Genomic DNA, 25,534 nt, shown 5'->3' with positions numbered 1-25,534 from the left:
AACGGTTCCAATTACGTCGTCCGCGTATTAATTGAATACGGGCAACAGTCTTGGACTCGCCGTCGGTCTCCGGCAGATGGTCTTCTACTTCCTACGTGACTAGAGAGAGAGAGAGAGAGAGAGAGAGAGAGAGAGAGGGAAAAGAAAAGAAAAGAAAAAAGAAGAGAATATAACTCTTTGCTTTTTCAACTTCTATCGAAGTGTCGGTAATAGAAATAGTCGCTTCTAGTTCATTGAGCCTGTATTACTCGCTTTTCGAACGAGTTTCACATACTTGCGTCGCATCGTTTGAAATCCAGGAACGGTGATCATCCATAAAATTGCTATAAAGAAGATCTTCACCTGAGAAACGACTAAACCGCCTTTCTTGCACGTCGTAAAGCAATCATCGCGGTTTCCTCGCTACGTAGAAGGGACGGTCGTTTTCTTTTACGCAGAAAGGCAAGAGGTAAAAGGAGATCTAGTCTATAGGAGTTAAAAAAAATAAAAAAGAGAAAAAATTAAGAGAAAAAATGGAAAAAAGATTGAGAAAAGAAAAGAAAAGGAGCAAACAAATTTTTTCGCTATAAAATTATTTTCGCCGCTCTTTTCCCTCTTTCTCTTTTCTTTCTCGTAAGAAGAAAGACGAACAGGTAGGTAGTTCCTATATCCTTTGTCCGGCGCTATAGTCGTTTCGAGCATCTAAACACGTTCCTTCGTGGCTAAGATGCTCGTCCGATCCAAGGAACATATTATCTCGGCCCGAAGCAACGTGAACGAAGGATTCTATATATGTATATAGACCAGCTTGGAGGCCTGGTCTCATCAAACAACGATGTCTTCTATCAGGTGTCCGTAAGTCTACCCTCTTAGCTCGTAACTCTCGTCTCTAACGAAGTAATCGTTCGTAAGATCACTATAAAACTCATTCTGGCTCGTGCTTTTCATTAATTCATCCATTAGCGTGGCTCCTAACTGCGCTATATACCTACCTATAGATATAGCTGTACATATGTGTGTGTGTGTGTGTGTGTATATGTCCATATATTTGCCAAACGAAAGTTACCTTCGATCACCTCGAGGAAGGCTTTAATTTATGAACACGACGATGCTCGCGACACTCGTTTCTCTCGATCCTCAAAATACACGTAATAGATCTTCCGTCTCTCTTTCTCTCTTTCTACCTTTCGTTTACTTCTACTTCCCCAGAGAATATATATACGATGTCTACGATGTTCGAACGTTTACTCGGGTGATACATTAAGACGCTTTCGATACGATCGATTACGTCAAATCCGCGTTGTAAATTTCTTCTTCCTTCCAGGGGACGAATTTTATCTCTTGGGGTCTCGAATGATCGTGGAAAAGCGAGGCTTAATTAACGACTTTCGTCGAATGGATAAGAGGATAGAAGGAAGAGAAGTAGACAGAACGATAACAGCGAGGAGGCGGATGATACTAGTGAGAATGAAAGAAAGGGAGAGAAAGAGAGAGAAGTTTAATCCTGAACACGGCAACGATAATTCTTCGCCGCATGAAATTTGCAAAACACCTAGTGCGAGATAGCGTTATAGCCGAGACTATATGTTGTCGGTGTGTATCAAGCCGAGCTAGCAGCAACAGCAGCGACGCACGAGTCGTACATGCGAACAGCTCGTCCATCAAATCGAGAAGGCTGCCAGGCAGCCCCAACACACCACCGGCGCGATCACCGCCGAGGCACGCGCGTCCCTTTTCCTCCTCTCTCTTTCTCTACCAATCTATACGACTTTAACCCTTTGCTCCCGTGGAATTGATTTTCCACAGCAAACTCACGTCTTCCTGATCTTCGCCATCGCGAACCGATTCATTGACAACACCTAGCTATAATACCATTTTACCACTCGGTCAATAACACGTTCGATTTAAAACGTTTAATCGTGAAGAGCTCGAACGTAAATTATACAGAATACATACGTACAGTCACTCTCGTTGATCTTTTAAAGTTCGATTAGAACCAATGTAATCGAATATCAATCGGCATTCTCGGCAAAGGAAGAATAATAACTCCGTCTATACTTATAAAACAATGTATTAGGATCGATGATAATATATATCGTTCGATATCGAATAATTATGCTAATAACTTTTCTTCGGACATGCGAATTCTACTCGTTATCGACGCTTCGCTTCGCCGAGTTATGAATTTAAATCTTGTTAAGAGACGTTGACGAGAGGATAGAAACAATAGTTATTTAAATGATAAGTATCTCTGTATAATTACCTATCTATCGTTCTCAATTGGATCGAAAACGAAAATCTTTTTCACCGGCATTCTCCATCGTTAATTTTATTTACACTTTTCGACATTTCGTCTCAATTCGATTTACATAATTACAAAGTCCTCGTCGTTGCCGAACTGGTTTTCCAATTTTCATCGACCAACGTCAATTTCGAATATTTATTGGTAACGATCGTTCGATCGGTACTATTATCGTACGTTGAATTACCTTCTACTATTAATAGCGTTCGTAACGCATTTAAAACAAAGCTGCCGAGTGCGTGCCACCCGATAACGCCCGTGCTCGATCTCACAACCGATCTCCCCGGGTTTAACTCGGACATCGAGGAGAGCTTCTAGATTTTTCTCTCGAAAAATTTCCACTCGTGCTAAAAAGTGAAGGGCACCGTTCTCTTCCAGCATAATTACAAAGCGTTACTCGTTTATCGTCCCACGTATCTATCCCCTTCACACATGAATATTCGAGGCACGCCGAGCGTAATGCATCAAGATAAGTATACGCATGAACGACTTGCAATTTCACGCCCCCTATATCTTGCTACGAATTTTTATGCTTAAAAAAAATCATTGGAAACTAGAATCCTTCGATCTCTTCTTTTCTCTATTTGTTTAAAGGACAACGCTATCGACGATCGTTCGAACATATCTTCGGGTAATCGTTAACTTTGCGACATATATACAGAAACGTTGTAAAACAATATTGATCGTTTTATTTGCAAATAAAACAGTAGCAAGGAAATATAGAAAGTGACGATATCGAGATTTTAAAGATTAATTGATGACATCGAATGGCATAATATAATACATCGATGATTTTTCTTTAAGCAATTGTAAGAACGATCGAGTGATTTCATCGAAAATTATACAACGAGGTTAATAATAAAATTTGAAGGAAGAACGTGGAAAAAAGTTTGACGGGAAAAAGCTAATCAGGAGAAGATAGGCGGTACTACCTACTTATATGTTTCGAGAATGAACGATCAGGTTCGGCAAAGATCAAGCGTTAATATCTAGACTACCAGGGTTACACCAGAATTATACGATCAGGATTATGAAAATTATGTACGCTGCAAAGACCCTACGACAGCTGCCTCGCGATAATCGAGCCTTCCCGATACCAACGATGTATCGCACTGCCATTTTTCCTCCTCCTCTTCCTCCTTCTTCTTCTTCTTCTCTTCTTCCTCTTCCTCTTCGTCACTCCCTCCCTCCTTTCCTATCTTTTTTTTTTAATCTGTTCTCTCCAGCCTTTTAAAATCCATCAAGATTCGCATACTTATTAACCTCCTTATTATTATAGCTACCTGACGCACGAATTACCCTAGAGGGTATTCATTTTCTATAGAACCCATCGATCCGCAACGTAGAATGTTGCGAATAATTAAATATTTTTTAAATAATTTTCGTTAAAAGCGTTTTTATAATCGAACTTGCGGAAAACATATAATTCATACGATTATCATTAACGTGAACGATAAGACAGATCCTCTTGGCACGAGATCCTCCAATTTTTTCGAAATTCGAAGGACGACAAGGCCTCGTACATGAAGAGACGTTATTAAGGGCGGCTGCCGAGAAAAAAAAAAAGGGAAAAGAAGAAGTCGAGCTCGTTACCGATGCATACGATAGCGTGAAAATAATGAAATATTTCAAGGTAATAGTAAATAGGTATACTTAGGTATTGAAACATATCGCAGGTATGCGAAGAAAGGAACAATTAATTCGTTCGTTGTTTTCAGCGAGTCGGAGGAGCGGATAAGATGAATTATGCAGGAATTATATGTCGAGAAGGCGGATATGGCGAGGCGTGGAAAGGGTGAATTCGCGAGGGAACTGGAAGGAAGAACGTCGTCGTAGCCGTCGTAGCCGTCGTAGTCGTCGAAGGATAAGGTAAGAAAGAGAAAAAAAAACAAAATAAAAGGAAGGGAGTAGTAAGGCTCGTGTGTGCCTTGCAGAGAGAAAGAGAGAGAAAGAAAGACAGAGGCACCGAATGTTTTTCGAGCGAACAGTACGCAGAAGCGGCGGGCGTGGAGAGAAGGGAAAAGGGCGTAGTAAGTCATACGGAGAGGCTCGTACGTCATTCTCCATCCGGGCCAACGGAGCAGCAACACATGGAAAGGACTCGACGGCCCTCCGTAAGCGAAGAACGCACCCACTCGGGGCTGCCTCTTTAGCTTCTTTGCCGATGGCGCTCGTTCTAGCTAGCCTATCTGTAATACTGCCTACGACTAAGGCGTTGATACTCCAAGCGAGCCTACCTCACTCTCTCTCTCTCTCTCTCTCTCTCTCTCTCTCTCTCTCTCTCTGTCTCTCTTTCCCTCGTGATAATCTATGGGATATGTACATAAATACATCATTTTATTCCTTAAGAATGTATAAAGAAAAGAAAAGAAGATAGAAATAAAATATATTCCCTTCGACGAATTTAAATCAAACTAGACTTTTCTAATCGATTTTAATAGCTTATCGTATACTGGAGTTAGATGTTATTGGAAAGTTTTAAATTTGATATCTCGATTAGCATCTTACGTCTTACTTTCTAATTCATAGATTCGATTAACCGAAAAAGCGATGAATATCCGATCGATTGACGAATACGATTGAAATCAGACAGAAAAAGAGGAGAGAGAGAGAGAGAGAGAGAGAGAGAGAGAAAGATGCTCGTCGATCGACGTTCCCTTCCTTCGAGAAACACCATCCGCTTTTACGTCGACACGATCGTTCCGTACGGAGTATCGTATCTCCGAACACGAGCTCGGTCGAAGAAGTTCTGACCGGGTGGACCATTCTTACCCCACACGAAGAAAACGGAAGGAACGAGAAGATCTTCGTCGATGAGAGCAAGAGAAGGAGCAAAGAAAGAAGGAGCGTGCCGCAGGGTAGGGTCCTGCATTACCGGCTGGCTCGCAAGCGAGTCTCGCAAACGGCGATAGCGGTAAACGTGGAGGCGCATAAAGGAGGTGGGGTAAACGAGCAAAACCACGATTTCGTCGTCGTAAACGTCAACGTTACGGTTACAGCGTTGTTCGTAGCTGCTTTATATTGAATGAGCTTGCTCCCCGAGGTACGTAACACCTATTGCCGAGCCGGCATACTCGTTTCCGACTACTCTCCTCTCTCTCTCTCTCTCTCTCTCTATCTTTCTCTCTCAGTCCTCTCTCTTTCTCTCTTTCTCGTCGCTTACCAGACTCCAGATATCCACGTGGATCCTTTCGCGCGGGAACTCGCCTTCTTATATCTCTTATATCTCCTATACCTTTGCAAATCGAACGATCGTTAGGTGACGTTCTTTGTAACTTTCAACGACGTAGAAACGTGAGTGACTTTCGTTTTCTTCTCTTCCTACTTTCTTCATTTAAACCTAAAACACGATCGTATAATTTTCCTACCGATGGTACGAGTGATATACTACTGGTATTCTAGTCGCGTGGGCTGATTCTATGTAAGTAAGTATAGTCATTTACAAAAGCAACTAATACCTTCGAGACCGAGGCAGAGAAAAAGAGAGAAGGAAAGAAAGAGAAAGAGAAAAAGAGATAAAGAAAGGGAGAGATATGTAATCAAAAGACTTTTCTTAGGGATCATTCTTATCTATCCTCTTAAATTATGAATGTAATCGGAAAACGGCGAACGATGAAGAAAATTAAGAATAAAACGAGAAACGTCTGCTTTCTCGTTTTCGAGTTATCGGCCACCCTTAATGTCCCTTTAAAAAGGTATACTCGACGGACCACTCCAACGAAACAGCCACTTTTCCACGGGGGTGAATCGAAGCGGCATTCGTACAGTATTCGAGCCTACACCTTCGCGCCCTCTAATTACCCTATAGACACGGCGAACCCTCAATGAAAAGGGTCGTAAATTTCGGTCGCATTTGGGAAAGCAGGAGGAGGTGATCCAGCATGAAGGAGAGAGAGAAAGGGAATAAGCTTTGTATCTCTTAGCGGGTGGTAAGACTTTGAAATTATCTGCGGGTAAGAGAACGAAACTCGCTTATACATAAATATTTCCGTCTCGTTTTCATTGACTGAGAATGAGAACCGATCTTACTAAAACCGACTTGATACATAAATTCGTACCTACGTTGATTGCTCGAGAATAACAAGAAAGATTTATATAAAAAGAAACAAAAAAAAATAAGAAAGAAGAAAAAAACAATGACAAAAATTATTCACACATTTTTCTCGATATTAAACGAAAATCAAGAAGGAAGCTATTCCTTCGATTTAACGTTCTACGATATCTTCATCGAGATGTTCCCAGATAAGGTCTCGTAACGAGTGTTCGCGATTATGCTAACTCGAATGTTTATAAATGAAGCGGTCGCGATAATGTCGGTGGTGGTAATCGTTTAGTAAAAGCTCTACGAGAAGATATTTCGCTGGAGTATTTATTGCTAACGCGTCATTAGTACGGTTCCGGAGTGCAATCGTTCTCTCTCACTCTTTCACTCTCTCTTTCTCTCTCTCTCTCTCTCTCTCTCTCTAGTCTCGTTCTTTCGCCGTGCACGGATTATTAATGACTAATCGAGTCTCGCGCGCTCGATCTCGTTACCGTTTACATCGTTGCATTACCGACACACAAAACTAAACGATAAAAGCGACGATGTTGGCCGTCGGCATTCTGAGCCGTTCGATCGCCCGGCATCGAGGCATAATCGATCGTACATCATTCGCGACACGTTTAGAATACACATTTACATAGCTAGATACTCTCTATTCCAAACATCATAAATTATACGATAGACAGAGATTCTCGTAGCGATACTCGTCGCAAGAGATCGTTAGACTCGTAACGAAGCACGAATGAGAAAAGGGAACGTTAAGAGTGGTATCGTCTTTCGTTTAGCAAAAAACCAGACGAAATATTTTCCATTTGTTTCTCCGAAGTTATAAAGCGAGTTTTCTTATTAGATTTCATTTTGGGATTCGAAAAAATCTATATCGTTCTTATCGCAAAAGTTTTCTTTCTTTTTTCTATTTTTTCTTTTTATCGCGCGTTGAGGAAAACGTCGTTTCTTGAACGATTATCTCGTCGAAATCGGCCGATAGATTTGAAAAATAATGTCGCTGCAAGTGCCATTCTCACGTATTTATACAGTATTAAACAATAGAAAGGGTAGACTAGTGTGATAAACTTTCCTTTTTCTTACGATGTCATAAAACATGATTATCATCTGTTTCTTTCTCACTCTCTTTCTTTCTCTCTTTCTCTCTTTCATTGTAGACAAGCCAGTGCTTTCCATGGTGGATACATTAATGCAGAACAGCACGCCGGTAGTCGGGAGGAAGGATGAATTGGAATCGTGCGGGCATCGCGATAAAGCAAAATTATTCATCGTAGATCGTGGTAACGAGTGACGGCGGTCATTGATGGCTCTATATTTGCTCTGGTACGAACTTTAATATATGACGAAATAATCCACAATCCTGTATCGATAAATTTCACTAGGCTCGCGTTCGAGTAGCCTATCGGCCTCATATACCAACCTATGTATCTACCTACCGCCGGCTGAGAAGAACCAACGAGCACTTGCCTCTCGCGGTGAGTCGTGCGAAATGAGTCAACGACTTTCGATTCGCGAGTACGCGAAACCTGTTTCTCGCGCGCGAGAAAGAAAGAAAGACGGAGAGAGAGAGAGAGAAAGAGAGAGAGAGAGAGAGAGAGAGAGAAAGAAAGTATATATACCTCGATCAATTGCTTTTTCTCATTCCTACGATCCCACCTACGATCGGCACATTCTTCGAGGGCGTTGCATCGGCCCTTTCAAAGTTGTTCCAAAGTGTACCTATGTATAAGAGAAAATTCATCCCTACCAACGCGACTTCTTCGCGAACTAACTAACTTCTGTTTCTTCTAGGTAACTATCTAAACCTCTTTATTCTTGCTAAAGAAAACAAAGAAGAGAAGAAAATTATATAAGAGAGAAGAAAACGTAAGGGTTGTGTTTTAGTATACATTAACGTATCTAAAGTAAGTACGCCTTACCAAAAGCACATTTTCGATAGCTCCGGTAAATCTCGAGTAAGGTATGAAAACAGAATTCATTCAGTAGAATCCCGTTCTCCGAAGCTTGAATAAGCCCGTTTCCTACGTCACGCAGTCTCATAAAGTAATCCCTACACCTTTGTATGCATAAAGAGTGGTGGATCTTTCTGTGGTCGCGGAGAAAGATGAGGAAGAAGAAGAGGAAGAAGAAGAAAAAGAAAAAGAAAAAAGTAGGCGGACCTAAAACCGGACTGAGGAGATCGCGCGAGAAGAAGAGGGCCGAGACCAGAGATAGATAGACAGAGAAGAAGATATAGAAAGAGAGAGAGAGAGAGAGAGAGAGAGAGAGAAACTCCAGATCCAGCTGGCTCGTTGAAAAAGTCGCGATCGAAAAGTGAGACGGAGCTTCTCGAGAGCAACGTTGATTATATATCTACTAACGACTAGAAGAGTGCGAGTGAGAAAGAGAAAGAGAGAGAGAGAGAGAGAGAGAGAGAAAGAGAGTTCTACGTCAGAGAAGTCTCTCGACGTGAGAGTGGGACAAAGACATGGTTAGAAACAGCTGACTACCGGAATTCGGGGTTCCGGAGGGGTGAGTACCACGACGAGAAGGCACTTGAACCCCCGACTGAACCAGGCCCTTCTCTTTACTCCTACCCCCCTGCCCTCCCCCTCCCTCCATTATACTCAGCGCACCCAACGATTTTACACGCACTTGACTCCATTCTACCTATCTACCGGACGTATATAACTTCCCATAGTTACACGACCTATTTCTTTTTTGTTTGTTTTTTTTTTTTTCCCCTATACTCTACTTTCTTCCCTTTCTTTTTCTCAGACTTTTCGCGGGCAGAGCCAAGGGATACGATAAAGTTTCGTTTTACGAGAAGGCGTGTCAAAACGAATGCCCAGAATGCCCATCTATTTTTCTTCAGTCGTTTACTATATCTATCTATCGTGTTATCACGATTAATAAACAAACCCTCCGATATATTTTATCGATCTTGGTTACAAGCTATAAAATGCAATTGGAATTTATACTAGAACAATTTTTTTTCTTTTCAGATAAAAAAAGGTGACGCCTATGTCTCGACGTTAGAAAGCTGCAGAGTTTGACCAGTACGGATGTAACTCTAGCAAACTGGTCGAAACGTACTCTATCAGGATAATGCGAGAACGTTGCTCGTCGTCGCTCGTTCGCGATATCGTTTGCGAACGACAGTCGAGTTATTTTTCGAACGACCTTCCCGGGAATAGGTATAAATTTGTTATCCTGACAGCGCACGGTGACGGACACGTCGTATTTCAATCGACGATGAACGAATGGAGCTGCTGAAAAATCTCGTCCCGTTTGGACGCGTATAGCGTCGTTTTGTTCCGGACGAGAACGGAAAGGATTCGTTTGTCGTTGACTGAGGTCAAAGGATGAACACCACGTGGTTACTCGTGGACAACGATAGGGACTTACCTGCTATAGCCATCCAGGGGTAGAAGGTATGATTGCTGGGTTGCTGATGGAGTTGCGTGGCGACCGGTTGGCTCGCGGACGAGTTCAGACTGCAGGTGTTCCAGGTGGAGGCAAGGGACCTCGAGGTGCCGTTGTTGCCGGGACTCGATGCCGGATCGCCGCCCACGAGGCCGCCGTAGGTACCGACCCTCGTGCCCTCGGGCGTACAGGCGGAAGGACGTACGACCGAATTGGTCTGACCGTTGGTAGCAGAGGTCGCCGACTGCCAAACGTCCTTGACGGCAGCCACGGCCATCGCCGCGGCATAGCCATTCTGATGGGCCGATGTTTGGTCTTGTTGTTTGCAATCTTTGCTCGCGGTCGTCGAGTAAGATGAGGTCGTGTGTCCGGTTGCCTCGGGCGTCGTCGAGTAGAGCTTACAGGCCGTCGCGACGCTCGCGTCGTACGGCGAATCCTGAGGTGGTCTCGTGTTGCTACCACCCCCGGGATGTATACCCAATGTACCGGACGTGTGATGATGATGCTGACTGGAAGCGTACGGCGACATACCTAGCCCAAGAGGAAAGCTTCGATATGCCGCTGTTGCGGGATCGTGATGCTGACTCGCAGCACCGGTCTGATGATGATGGCTTCCGTAGAAGCCACCCGGGCTTTGCTCAAAGTACGAGTTCATTATCCCGGGTATTTTGAATCACTTGCACTTTAACACGGCCACTCGAGAGAATTGTCCTCTCCCAATACTTCTCTACTTCTCTTCCTGCTTTGCTTGCTACTTATAATGTAACCTTTTTTTCTTATGATCCAGATAACGATTCGATCAGAGAATTTCTCTCTCTCTCTCTCTCTCTCTCTCTCTCTCTCTCTTTCTGTCTCGTTTTCGTTCTCTCTCTCTTTTTCTCTCTATCTTTTTATCGATAAAGATCGTTAACCAGCCCGGTGCGGCCGGTTTCGCGCCAAAAAGCGAGACGACGTCGGAACGACGTGAAACGAGAGAAGTAGCATTAAACCGCTTTTAGGGTCTCGTAAAAGTCATTGAGAAAAAGGAGAGGGGATAGATTCGTCGCGCGGGACGTCAGTAAGCCGTAGGCGGTAAACGACGCCGAACGATATTCATCGCGTCGGTCGAGGAGCCGAGCGGTTTCGCTAAACTCAACGTGTGCTTTCGGGCCACTTTTGGAAAGGATGATCGTTAAATGGTTACGATGTAATAAAATGGGGGGCAATAATATGAGGCTATAAAAGCCGGTGGCCGGTGGCCGTCTCTTTTTTTTCTTTCTTTCTCTTTATCTCTCTCTGTCTCTCTTTCTTTCTCTATCTCTTTACTTCTGTCAATGTCTTACTCTTTTTCTTTCTCTCTCTCTGTCAGTTTCTGTCTGTCAGTCGTGACACCCGACGAAAGAAACGTCTTGGAGAGCAACGTCTCCCCTTTTATCAAACTATGCTAACAATTTTTCAATTCAACTACGGTAAGTTACAAGTCTCGATGATGTCCGCACACTACACTTGGCACTCGTCGTCGTAACGATGCGATTCGAAATCGAATGGATGCGAGGGAGAGACAAGAGGAACCGTGTGCGTTCGGTAGGTGTTTGAAAGTCGACGTAGTACGAGTACGTAGGAGAGCGTATCGTGTCGTAACGAAGCACGGTATGCCAGTGCGGTGGTCCACGGCACACTACCGCTTTTCTCGCGCCCCGTGTACCGCCACTCTGTACCGCCGCCGTCCATCTCTCGCTCGCTCGCTCGCTTGCTTGCTCGCCGCACCGCGCGCCTCGTTCCTACTCTCTGTCTCTCACTCACTCTCTTTCTCTCTCTCTCCTTTCTATCTGTCTCTGTCTCCCTTCCTCTCTCCCTCTCTCACTCGCTCTCTCTCACTCGTAAGCGCGCGCCGCCGCTGCGCTCTTCCTCTCCGGGGGTCCTGCGTGCCGCCGCGGCGACGAGGAGCGCACCAGTACAGCTCCTCCTCGTCTTTCGCGCGCGCCTTCCCTCCTCCTCCACCTCCTCCTCCACCACCAGCACCACCACCACCACCACCACCTCCTCCTCCTCGTCCTCGTCCTCGTCCTCCTCCACCTCTTCATCCTCCTCCTCCTCCTGCTCTGGCACCGCCAGCTCTGCCGCCGATAACCGACTTCTCTCGCTCCCAGCAGCTACCCCCACTACTCCAACCCACGACCCCCTCCCTACACGCGCTACCACCCGCTACACTTGCTCTTTCCTACTCGCCATCCATCTCTCTCTCTCTCCCTCTCTCTCTCTCTCTCTCTCTTTGTCTCTCACTCTCCTCTCTCTCGCTCGCTCTTCTCCTCCTTCGCACTTGCAGCGCCCTCGAACGAGCGCTCGAGCAACTCCACGACGTGCCGCCGCCAGATTAAATTCGTAACTCGCTTCTTCTTTCCTAAAGGAAAGACACACACATCGAACGAAAAAGATACGATGAAAGATAAAAAAGAATGTACAATAAATATATATATATATATATATATATATATATATATAAATGTGCGTAAAAGGACGAGATTACGCGGAACTACGGTAGCTAAGAAAATCGCGAGCTGTTGATAGAGATAGAGAGAGAGAGAGAGAGAGAGAGAGAAAGGAAGAGAGAAAAAGAATAAGAGTGGTGGGAGCTGCGAGAGAACGGAGCGGCAGGGAAGGAGGTTATGCTTAAGGACCAATCAGAATTGAATTCGTCACGAGTGCCGCGTTGCCACCGCGCGAAACTACCTACGCCGTACGAAAGTAGTTCCGGCCTGTAACGACGCCTATCACCGGTTAGGTGCCGCCCTCTTTTACCCCCACCACTGACGCAAAGCCGACTAGTACCGAACGCACACACGAACGCACGATCGTATGGCTCTTGCCGAGAGTCCGAAGCCGCGCTTCGCGCGTGCTGTTCCACGTTTCTATCTTCTCTCTCTCTTTCTCTCTCTCTCTCACTCTTTCCTTTCCTTTCCCCTCTACATCCTTCTCTTTTCAACTAACGCTTCCCGTTCGTGGGATACGCTTACCGCCACCTCTGAGTATCGAAACGAACTAATACCAGCAGATTCATCTAGACGTCCAAACGACCAGCATCGATGGGCTCCTACCTTCCAGATTATCGGCATTGATGATACGACTTCTTACTTCTCGAATGGATCGTCCGATCAACGATCGGAATATAAAATAAAAAGACGACATTAGAGGTGGAGGAGGAGGAAGGCCGAATAAGAAAAAGGCACGTTATGATTCCAGCTACCAACCGGTCGGTAGTCCACCGATCGGTAGAAATGGCCGGGAATGTTATCGTAAACGCCTTTTACGAGGCATTTCGGTGCTTTACGAACCAATTAGACAACGGCCGCACAATTAAAACGTCGTAAAAGGTCGGGCATCGCTCGGGCCGAGATCCGTGGGGTGCTCCGTAGCCGGCGCACGTGCCGCGTCAGTATCAAGTGTGTTTATTGGGATGTAAATGTCGCTGGATTATCGCCCTCACGGTTCGCACCTCGTAAATTATTCGGTAACGAGCCGAGTAATGCCCATCATAAGCCGCTCTCCGAGACCAGCCGAGGCTATTTTCTCGCACTCTCGGTAGGCTTTTGCCTCTCGCATAGCCATTACGAATGTTTAGGGTCTATCATCCACCTGTCCTGTTGATTGCTGCTTGGTACATGGCTGCTCCTCTTGTCTTCCTTTCTTGCACTTATGTATATATTATAAAATTTAATAGATTCTAATAGCTGTAGTCAAGTTTCTTGATCGTTTGCAATGGGACGATCCAGAGAGATGGCCTCTAGAAGAAATCGGTCTACAAGATCGCGATAAGCTTCGAGATAAGGTTCACGAGGTCGTCGAGGTTCTGCATGGTTTGTTGATCTCTCCAATGAAGAGGCACCATGCGTTCGCCGCTTTTGTCGAGCTCCGACAGGTGGCAGGCCGTTTGCTTGAAAATCATGAAGGCAATAAACTCGAGTTTTACGACCACTTGAACAGAATCGTAAAAGTCAGGGCCTTTGAGCCTCGCAGCTATGGTAGGGCGCGCGTGTCCGTTATGGTGGGGGCGTGAAGCCGTGCCTCCTCGAAGAGGGAGAAAGCCAGGGTGCCGGAGCCGGTGCCGGTGTCGGTGCCGGTGCCGGTGCCGGTGCCGTTGCGGTACTCTATGGGTAGCCAAAATGGGCCTAAATGCCTCTTTTAAAGCGCCATCGAAGATAACCGGCCGACCACTAAAGGGGTTTACTTAATGCCGAGACCGCATTCTCACAGAACCGGACAACGCGGTGCGGTGGGGTGCGATGAGCTTGAAAATGGATTTTGCTCTTTCGTCGTTCGCTCGACGAATTCCTGATGACGATGACGACGATTATGAGACCGGAACCAATCGAAAATTCGACATTGCCAAACAACTTTTATAATCGAATAAGATCGTGTAATTAAGTCGTAAAAGAGTGGGCTTGGAGGGAGGGGGAGGACTTAAGAACATTTACGTGAAAAAGAAGGAGAGTAAGAAAGTCACGAATATCTTTGCAAGAGTACGATGGCGAAGAAGAACGCTCGATGGACGTTCTTTTCCCTCGAGGGCTCTCGAATAAAACTATGAGGAAGCTCTTCGAAAGGTTTTCACGAGGGGAGGAAGGGTGGCTTGAAATTAAAGGGCGTAGCTATAGTAACGACTGACGAGAAGAAGAAGAAGAACTAGAAGAAGAAGAAGAAGAAGAAGAAGAAGAAGAAGAAGAAAAGGGAGGAGAGAAAGAAGAGGAATAAGAGGAGACGAAAGCGAAAAAGAGGTTATTGCACTCTTTCTTTCTCTCTCTTTCTTTCCCTCTCTCTCTCTCTCGTCGAGAAAATCTGCACTCTCGCTAAACCAGCGTCCATTCTTCATCGGTCCGCTTCGTCGGCTTTGGCTTCGGCTCTTCTCGGAGTCGGTTCAATGTACCGCTCGGACTCTCATTTTGGTTGTTCTCTCTCTCTCTCTCTCTCTCTCTCTCTCTCTCTCTCTCTCTCTCGCTCCCTCTTTTTCTTTCTCTCTCTTGTCCTCTTTCATCTCTTCTCGATTCTTCGTATCTCTTTTTTCCCCTTTTCCCTTTCCCCCTTCGAGTTCTTTTCTCCTCCCAAGGGAGATCAGGGATGAATATTCGATCATGAAACTGCCCCGGAATTTTAGATAAGCACGATTCTCCTCCATCGTTACTCGTTCGCGCGCACGCAGCTGCCTACCTTGAAGCTCTTCAGGGGATCAACCTGTGATATACATATACTTCGGGTACTTGGACAAGAATGGCGTGCCTGTCTGGGCGGTTCCAATGCGACCGATCCACACTTTATATTTTTTTGAAAAGTATACCTTTATCGATGATCCCCTTCCTCTCTTTCTATCTCCCTTTTTCTCTTCCATTACATCCGTCGAGATTCTTTTTTTCTTTTCTTTTCTTTTTTTTTTTTTTTTTTTGAATCGATTTTGATGTTTTTGATTTAGATGAAAAACAGTCGGAAAATGAACGAAGGATCGTGTTTTATTCAGGCTCGAATAATCTACCATTGCTCGGATCTTGGCTCGAATTTCGAATTATAACTAGTATTTAATTGGGGTACGCGAATAATCAACGAGAATAGTAATATAGTAATATAGAAGAGTAAATATCTCCTAGTTGATATCCATTTGAAATCATTTACTGTTTTTACGCCGATATTTCATAGGTATATAGTTCTTCTTGCCTATCATCGTCATCAGATATTGATTCATTAGATATCATTAACTATAATTTATTTCTACTACATCTCTTTACGAATAAAATATTTAGAATAATTATCTTTTTTTACCATCATCAACACTATTTATTATGATTATTTATTACATTTTTAGAATATTAATGTTTGAATGAATCTCCTTTAAGACTATTATTAATATTGCTACCGATAAGACATATTATTACGTAAAATATTGTATAAAAACGATTCTTAGATGTATTAATTTATCTTATCGATTAACGCTTACCTTATTTTCAACAATAACTAGATACAATTTATTCTCTTTTTTATTTTCTATTATTACTAGGTGCCAATGAAATTGTCACTTTTTATTTCTACGTACGTGATAAACAACTTCATTCCGATAATACAGATTGCAATTAAGACTTTGTACATGCGACTCGAGAAGAAACACGAGTTGTAAAATAATTAACATTCATTATAGCATTTTTTACTGCTTTTAAAAATGCTATGTCAAAGTAGGAATATTGTTCGTTTAATTACGATGAAAAGGAAGAGAACGATCGTTTTATAAACTTATTTTCAAGGTAATACGTTTATCCGGACATCGATTACACTTAAATAAACACGTGATACAATAATATTATTTAAAATTTTTTGAGATCATCTTCTTTATACTTAATAGATATTTTTAAAATCAACTTTCTATAAGGAAAAACTTGGAAATCATATCAAAACGAAACTTTTTTAAAATGTTAGAAATAATCACATTTGCGGAAACATTTGATATATCTATTGTAAATTACATAATATTTCAGATGTAATTAAATCTTAAAAAAAGAAAAAAAAGAAAAAAAAACAAAAAAAAGATCGTTCTATCGATCCTCAAGGATTGCAACGAGAGGTGCAACGCAAGGACAAGAAGATGTCCTCTTTGCCATCTGGCGGTCACGTGCTGCATCACCTGGCTGCAAAATGACGCTTGCAGCTCCCTACCATTCTCGCAGTCGATAGCTTTGCAACATCCTTAGAGAAAAGAGCGTTAATATTATCGTTGATGATATCCCCAATGATATAACTCTTCCACGCGTATATCTTTCGATTTGTCAGCAAATTTAGGAATTATTTGGACCGATGTCTTTCTTTTAAGGACGAAAGGAAACGATGCTATCGATGTCCACAATTTTTTTGGAAGGATGCAGCTGTGTTCATAAATCGAAAGGAATATGAACATATAATTAAACAAAAATATATGGAGGAACAAAACCATAATAACATAATAAATTGATATTCGCCACTTGTAAATTTTCACGATTCGAACGATTATATAAAGATCGGATAAAAAAAAATGATAATGGAAAATATATAAGAGGATTAAGAAAAGGAAGATTAACATCTAAGGGACTTAAAAAGAAATAATATTGAACTCGAGACACGTCTTGGTTGTATTTATGCGCAATTGCCGATCACTTCGTTCAAGTGTAAGTTTAAAACTCATTAAACATTGACAGTGACCTACCTTACCGGTCGAGTGACTCGTCCGGCGGTCTATCTGGTTTGTCGCTACTTAAAGGGTAGTTCACACGAAAAACAGTCGATGTTGCAGCTGCTGTCGTAGAGAAAAAACAAGAAATGCATTTCTGGAAGGCTTGAAAATTGTCTGCGAGAACGAGATCGTAATTGTAATTGATTCTTGTAAAAGTAAAAGTCTACTCGGTAATCAATCGAAACTACTGATCGCTATTGGACATTGGTATTGTTAATTGAATAAGTGTTCTCTTCTTTTTTTTTCTTTTTTCAATTTATTATATTTTCTACTTAATTTATTAATTTATAATACAAAGGTAAAGTATGTAAATAAAACGATATCAAAGACGATAAATGAAGATTTATCAACCTTCTTTGAAAGTAAGAACTTTAACCAACATTTATAATACTTTGAATAGAACGAATACGTACAAGCGAGATTCTGACAAGCGAGTGTATTAGTAACGTAGATACGACAATAAAGCAACCGCCTATTCAGTAATCAATACACAATGCGAGACATAGAGACCGATAGGAAAAAGAGAGAGAGAGAAAAAGGAAGAGAGGGGATGATAGAGAGACAGAGGAGCAGAGAGAGAGAGAGAGAGGAGAATGCAGTTTCGTGACGACAATGGGGAATAATAACAGCCGGTTAGGAGTAACTGAAAGAGCGGCCGGATGAGTGAGTGGTAGTTTACATGTAAACAAACAAGTATCAATGCGTCCAAATTGAAACATAAAACGAAATGAATGAGCCCATAAACACTTAAAGCTAATGGTAAGGTGTGGGTAAGCTATCGCTCGAGGATTCTCGTTGATGCGAACGCTGCAAGAGAATGCGCTACCCATTCGTTTGTATCTAAGTGCCGCACGATTTCCACGCGTCTAAAAGTTTTCTTATACATAGATAGCCACGATTTTAGCCATCTTTTATTTTTTAATTTTTTTAATTTTTTTTATTTTTTATTTTTTTTTAGTTCGACTTACCTCGATTTTAAGTCGTCCATGATGATCTTCCGCGTGATTTGATTCCCGGATCAATTATCCTCTTCGAAAAGCAATCGTTCAATCTGAAAAGACAAAAGTATCCCTCAAAAGTAAATTTTGATAATACCCTCATATGCCATAATTAAATGAAATTAAATCAAAGAGCACGCAATTCCTATTTACTTTGTAGAAATGATACGTCAATGTTTGACGTATTGGATTTCGAATAACGAACGATTGATTCCAAGTCATACAATGATTTTCTGTTTAACGAATACACTGATCGTCTTTGTGGCTTGGCTATTGCGACATTAAGATTTCAAGAGGGAGTCCCAGCAGACGAGCGTGCTAACGGTGCCATATTTGTTCCTCCTTGGCGTGTCATAGCGACCTCTTATGGTGGACGACCGATTAACTTGTTTTTTTCTCGCAATGCTTTAGACAAAAAAAAGAAAGACTTGGATTCTCGAAGAATAGGTGATAGTGCCTGAATGGGAGCATTGAAAGAAGTCTGTTAATTGATGCTTGGCGACGATCGTGAGTGCTTTCGAAAGAAACAAAAATAATAAAATAAAAATAAAATAAAATAAAATAAAATAAAATAAAATAAAAAGAAAGAAAAAAGGAAAATACGTAACTATGCACCGAACAGTACAGAAAGTTTATTCGCTTATTTGTACGATTATCTTCGTCGTGAAATGTTTTCAATCCTTCATATACGCGTCTAATTGTTATAATATCTTTTTATATTATTTTTTTTCGACGACGTAAACGAAAATTATTCGTTAGTCGGAATATAATTTTATTCGATCATCGACCGAATTGACCTTCTTCTTCTTCTTCTTCTTCTTCTTCTTCTTCTCCTCCTCTTCGATTTTTTTATTTTTTCCCTTCTGACGGAAGTCTCTCTCGAGTTTATTTGAATGAAACACGCGAGGTTTACCGTCACGAAAGCCGAAGTGCGCGCGCGAACAATGGTATCGAATAACGATCGATGCACGTTTTGTACCTTTTCCCCGGTCCAGTCGCTCTTACTTTTCTTTTGATCTCCGCGTCGGCCATGTTCTTTCTCTTTCTCTCTCCCTCCTTTCCTTCCCTTACCTTCCCTATCTCTATCCGTTAGACTTGTCGATTTATGCGTATTATACATGGCGAACGTTTGAATTGCAAATATGTACCTACCTACTCCGTAACGCAGCGCGAATTCTAAGTCATGCGGAAATGCAATAGGTATTGTTGTTACTACGAGAACGAGATCCTTCGGCGTTGGTTCAACGACAGTAGTATTAACGATTCTATGTACTTCTTAATATACTTTCGTGTATCCAACGAAACGTTAGTTATACTTGGGAACTAAAAAATAACATTTCACCTTGATATATATCATTTTAATTTATCAAGTAATCTAGGTAATCTTAAGAAATTGATTTATTATATTTACGCTCGACTTGACATAACACACTCTAACGATCTTATCTCACATCGGATACATACATAGTATTCCTTAAAAGTTGTTAAATCAAACAAAATAACAAGTTTTCACTTCAAGTAAAATACATAATTAACAACGTATAATAACTATGATTTTTCTTTGAAATTCAATTCTATTACATGTATATTTATATATCGATTAAAATGTAATAAAACTATACAACAAAGTTATATCCGTTTTTAATCGATAACACAGGTACTTACCTACCAATACCTAGTTCATTCTCGTGAACATTTTCTACAGTGAAAAACAAGAACCTCTACTCTTCGATGGTACACAGGTAAGTAGGTACACGGTGAATGTGAAAACGCGATTCCCTCTCGACACGATCATTTATTACCTTTACACAAAGAAAGAAAACGTATAAGGAAAGATAGCGAAGAAACGGTGGTCGGTATCCATTGTGGCAGAAAAATAACCGAGATCCATGCTATCGATCGTATCGCTCTAGGCCGCACAATTATACGCGTCTCCACGCGAGCATCACAATTATGCCATTCGTATTAAAGAAGAAGAGCATCAGCTGCAAAGCGACGGCCCATAGGGTGAATCTCTCTCTCTCTCTCTCTCTCTCTCTCTCTTTTCTCATTCCTTTCTTTCTCTACAAAAGGAAGAGAAACTTTCGCCCTTTCCCTTAGTTTGAAGCAGAGGAGTGTCTCGGAGCCCTTCGAAAGACAATAAACGAACGAGCACCGAAAAAGGGGGAATCACCAGCGAGAAGGAACTTATGGCTGACGGTTCCTTAATACAATGGAAAGAATGAAAAATAACTTTATTAGAAAACGGCCGCATCGAATTTGGGTCACTCTCTCTCTCTCTCTCTCTCTCTCTCTCTCTCTCTCTCTATCTATCTGTATACTTCTATCTTTCTCTTACTTACTTAAGGAATCATGCCCTTCTATGGAGTCCTGATCTCTTTTGGAACGGTCGCTCGAAGGGATAGAAGATCGAGGGAGGCTGAAAAATAAGAAGGGCCGAAGGGAATATCGGAGAAGAAAGGGGAGTGACTTCTCTTTGTGTGAGCCATGATATTCCTTTGAAACGACCCCGCCCCTTCTCTTCGAGTATTCCAAGACCATCTTGCTCAACCTGCCCCTCTTTACCGTCCTCGTCTCTCAAGGTCGTCCCTCGAAAAAACTACTTTCCTTCCTGATTTCAATTTAATCGTCATCGGAACCCCTTCTCGAAAATTGACCACTAACCGTCCCTAATCATAATTTTTTCACTCGTATATTCACTTTCATTTCAAGTATTAAATTTCAACGGTTGTTTAGCCTTAGATATTACTTTACCTACTGTGGAAGTTAGAACGTAAAGAAAATGGCTACTCGGTGTTACGGAGTTCGATGATCGGAACAAACTTTTATATTTGCAAACGCGCGCGAATATATTTTTACTCGATTTAATATGAAATTTGATGAATTCTTTTCAATCTGATCAATTGAAATCTTTCTTTATTAAGGTCAGACAAAAATGAGATAGATACGGAAAAAGTTACTATTATTATAAATGGAACAAGATGTCTAGCGAGACACGAGACGTAAGACCGCAAATAATTAATTACAGGTGTGAAATTTCATTCATTTCGATCGTGCATTCTTTGCCGTAATAGCTCAAGACAGCGTTGCAATGAACGTTCAACGAACAAGTTCGGAATGCCAAGAAACTCGCGAAGCTTCTCCTGTTTCTCTTTATGCGGCATTTTCCAATCTAGTCTCGACATAAGAAAATACGTCGGGCGAATAATCTTAAGAACGAATGAAATTTAAGATGATATTCCTTAATCACGATCATTTAGATATCAAAATTTTTGGATAAACGTTTCCTAATAGAAACTTTTCCAAAAAGTTTACGTAATCTTTCGCAAAAAAAAAAAAAAGAAATCGATATCTATGGACAACGCTTCGTTTGTAATTCTTTGAAGTGATATTAATCCCCTATTTCCTTTCGGTTTCTCAAAAGATGGGAGGGGTTATCTCCACGCGGAAATATCTAATCACCCGGGAGACGTTTGCGTACCTAACAAAGGCAATCGCCATTATCACTTGGATTCATTAAATATAATTTTTTTCTTTTTGTTGTTATTATTGTTATTATTATTATTTTATTATTATTATTATTGTTGTTGTTGTTATTGACGGTGGTGATGGTGTTAAATAGTTAACAAACAAAAAAGAAGAAAATTTAATAACAAAATTATAAAGAAAAAATTATTTTCTTATTTACGCGTCGATAAAAAGAATGCAAATACTTAACTACAGGTATAGATAAGTACTTATTATTATTTTCGTTTGAAAAACAAAATTACAATGCTTTCTCGCGTTCGTTTCCTTTTAAGTTAAAACGAACGACTCGAACACTCGGTTTTACATCTTTCTTCTTACGAAGAGCTTCATTTGATAAATAAACAAAGTGAAATATTTACGATTTCGAGATGCTACACGAAGGGAACATTTTCGTGAATATCGATACTCGACGAAGAAAGAATATTTGCAGAAGGTATCCGAAAAGAGCGTCTATCGGGCGAAATAATGTAAACTGTATCCATAGAATGCCCGATGAACCTGTGCTTACCCACTGCCTTCCCCATGGATACCCATGAGATATTTATCTCCGGGACATAAGAAGCACGCTTGCCTTTTAAACATATGGCGTTCGCCTTATATACGCTCTCTCGCAAATAAAACTTTCTTTTTTTCGCTTTTTGCCGCGACCATTCACTCACGGGGAGGGAATTCAAAGGAACGAATGCGCGGTCCATTGAATCCAGAACGAATCTATGAAATACCTTGCGTATTCGTTCACTCGTGTTCGATGCTTTACGAAAAAAAAAAAAAAAAAAAAAAAAAAAAACAAAAAGAAAGAAACATACAGAAAAGGGAAGAAAGTACTTAAATCACGACTCGAATAAAGAAACTTCGTAATTAATAAAAGAGCCATTTCGATTCGGCCATTAAAAGATGATATTATGATCGCCGAAAATTCTACTTCTGTTTCTCCTCTTATTGCAAAGTTTTAATAGTGAAAAAAAAAAAAAAAAAAAAAAAAAGCAAAAAAGCAAACAAAAACGAGGAAGAAAAGAAACAAAAAACAAAAGGAACAGAAAAAAAGAATAACTAAGAGACAATGTTCGCCGGTGGGATTTTAACGGGGAATAAAGCCGGCACTTGTGCGTAATTAAAAAGTACGCTAACGGTAAAAATCTGTGGCTCTCAGAGACAGGATTTAAAGGAGGAATATAAGAGGGCTAAAAGAGGAGAGCTTGAGACGACGGGATACGGCAAGTTAGGAGAAACGAGGCGACGTGGAAGAACGTATACAAGCGAAGACAAGAGAGCAAGAGAGCAAGAGAGAGAAAAAGAGAGAGAGAGAGAGAGAGAGAGAGAGAGAGAGAGAGAGAGAAAGGGAGAGACAGAGAGAAGTGGGTGATGAATAATGGATGGTACGACGTGGCTATCTCGTGCCTGGTATAGCCTGTAGGACTCGCCCGTAATGGTCCGTAAATTGCTGAACCGCAGGGACAATGAAATCGCCGTGCTTGCCTCTGTAAATGCTCCGTTATTACGCATTTCTCTATCCTTATGATTACGTCAAGGACCATCCGCAATCCTTGTAGAAGCGGCCTTGATTAGAAGCGTTACTTTGACCTTTTCCCAAGTTCTCTAAGAATGAAGAAAGAACCATCGACCAATTCTATCGTTATACGATATTAATTATATGTTTTTTAGTATAGTAATAATTATAATAATAACGATAATTCTAATTCTAATAATAATTATTATTATTACTATTATCATTGCTATTATTATTATTATTATTATTATTATTATTATTATTATTATAAAAGAGAAGATCCGATCCGTTTCCCACGTAAGCGATAAGGTGCTTTACGAGTACGTCCTGACATCGAACACGAGATTCCACTTGAAAAGTTTTTTTTTTCTCAACGATCGCCACACCAGTAGGCGATTATCATTTTTCTTAAATTCATTGCTAGTAGCATATTGATGCTGGTGGGATAGAATTACGGTGTAAAAGCGTTGGTCCGATGTATGGTAAGCGAACGATGAAGAAACTTTATTCGCGATAGCGATCGCTATGATATTTAATGGACGAAATATACACGACTCTAATTTTTATCGAACGTTTTAAGCTAGTCCTAATTATTCAGTGTTTTTGTCGTATTATATTAATTAGATCGAGCCATATTGCAGAGTCGAATAGGGTAATTACGGACTATCGCGAAAGATTGTCGAATTAGATTTAGAAAAATACTGGCCGGCTCATCGGCGGAAGTCAATGGTCTTCTCTTTGAAAAATCTTTTAACGATATAACATGCGCTCAAACATAATTCATCCTGCCATCTCGTACCCTGCTGAACGAGTACGCATCGTTTCTTACTGCTATAAGCTATAACTAAAGGCGACTTTTAACTTACGACCATCTTATCTCCAATCATTTATATGAGCAACCATGAAACTTCATGCTGTCAGGGATTTACCTGTTTTTTCTTTTTCTTTTTCTTTTTTTTTTTTTTTATTTTGACGGAAGTGCGAAGCATTCGCGCGAGCGAAAATGTGAAATTTCAAATTATCGAAGTTCTATGCGAGCTTCATCGATCGTCATCGTGATTTTTCGATGGAATAAATAATACGTGATAACGATGAAATAATATCTTAATCCGTGAAAAAAATTATTCGATTAGAAAGTCATTGTAAACGTAATGAATGATAATTAATACAATTTTTATATGCATGATTTACATAACATTTTGTTATTTTTAATATTTATATAACACGTTCGAGCAATAAAAATTCCTCCTTTGCATGTATCGCATTCGCAAAATAAACGTTAATACATACAACGACTTTGGTTCCGAATGAATATTTATGAATCGTTGTTATTGCATTTAGAAGTTTCTGGAATCCTTAATATTGACACAGTTTGGTTAGAACATAGGAACGACTTTCGGTTAATTAAAATAACAGCGACGGTCCGTAGAGATGGATGAATTTCATGGATGGAAATTTTAATATCCAGTCACTTATGTTAGTTAGGAAGAACCAAGATGAGATTCTTCGACTATAACCATCGACTTCGATGATCATTAAAGCGAATGCAAGCAGGTGGGTTGCGCTACGCAAACAAACGAGAGTACCGCGTTGTTTGAACAAAACCACGTCAGGTGGTACGCTCGTCTCAATTTCCCTAATCCTATGCAAAATAGGCTTAGAGTTTCTCTCTGCTCTGCGGTCACCGAAATTGTCGCAGCAACCATTGTGCCACTCTACGGGAGTTCGTTCGACGTCGTCAAACGATCATTACTTTCCCGAGCCGTCGAAACTACCCTTCGAAGTTCCTTCATTCACAGATTTTCCCTTTCGTCATTTCCATCTTATTCTCTTCGTTCTACGTGTATAATAAAAAAAAAAAAAAAAAAAAAAAAAGAAAAGAAAAATATTTTATTTACCCAACAACGACATTAAGATTTATAATTATATAAATTTTCTTTATACAACAATTACTTTAATTCTAATTGATAACTCTACAAATTTGTCATTATCTTTCAGATAATTCTAAATTCTACTGTAATCAACAAAATTTTAGTCGATCAAATTAAAGTTATTTTTATTATATACTTTGAAAAATTAATTGCGACACATATAATTACCGTTTAATGGATAATCAAATTTTTCGAATTATGCAGAATTGTCGACAAGGGTAGAAAAATTAGAATCACCGTGCTTGAACGATGCAATTATTCCGCGATCGTTGATGTTCTACCTACCTACTTAATGCGATGCTATGGCGTGTGCATTAATGACATCGTATACGATAACCCTAGGCGCTAACAAGTTCAGACCGATGTCAGGACGTTTTAGATTAGGGAGATAGGTATATACTTATACGTGCTCGAGGTGCGCCTCTATGAACCGTGCTAAATGCACAAATATATTTCTCTCTGAAAGATGCGCCAAATGACTATGTCTCGTTGTCAACAATCGATTTTAAATATGGACGACAGAACGACAGGAAAGCTTATCCATTTTATAAAATTACACCGTACGCGAGACCTATATTTACCGGATTTTATTATTGCCACGTAAATTTTATCGTTGA

The 25,534-nt window shown here is 40.9% G+C and overlaps 2 protein-coding genes across 3 annotated transcripts in view; both read right to left on the bottom strand.

Annotated features, from left to right (window-relative positions):
- The window catches only part of LOC122628313 (homeotic protein ultrabithorax), a 123,855-nt gene extending 112,052 nt beyond the window's left edge, over positions 1-11,803 (bottom strand). Inside the window, exons 1-2 of one of the 2 annotated variants that reach the window (XM_043810492.1) lie at positions 11,790-11,803; positions 9,717-11,720 (exon numbers count right to left, since the gene is read on the bottom strand). In XM_043810492.1, coding sequence (XP_043666427.1) covers positions 9,717-10,389 — 673 coding nt within the window. In that variant the 5' untranslated portion in view covers positions 10,390-11,720; positions 11,790-11,803. Of the gene's footprint in view, positions 1-9,716; positions 11,721-11,789 lie in introns of those variants that run through there. The other variant, XM_043810493.1, reaches the window with a different exon arrangement.
- A 4,471-nt stretch (positions 11,804-16,274) lies between these two features.
- The window catches only part of LOC122628314, a 305,366-nt gene continuing 296,106 nt past the window's right edge, over positions 16,275-25,534 (bottom strand). The window contains exons 5-6 of the mRNA XM_043810497.1: positions 17,922-18,004; positions 16,275-17,596 (exon numbers count right to left, since the gene is read on the bottom strand). Of these exons, the coding sequence (XP_043666432.1) occupies positions 17,972-18,004 (33 nt within the window). The 3' untranslated portion in view covers positions 16,275-17,596; positions 17,922-17,971. The remainder of the gene's footprint in view (positions 17,597-17,921; positions 18,005-25,534) is intronic.

The sequence above is a fragment of the Vespula pensylvanica genome, chromosome 4 (assembly GCF_014466175.1).
Source record: "Vespula pensylvanica isolate Volc-1 chromosome 4, ASM1446617v1, whole genome shotgun sequence".
NCBI lineage: Eukaryota > Metazoa > Arthropoda > Insecta > Hymenoptera > Vespidae > Vespula > Vespula pensylvanica.
The sequence above is the reverse complement of the archived record's forward strand: the minus strand, read 5'-3'. Positions and strand labels throughout refer to the sequence as shown.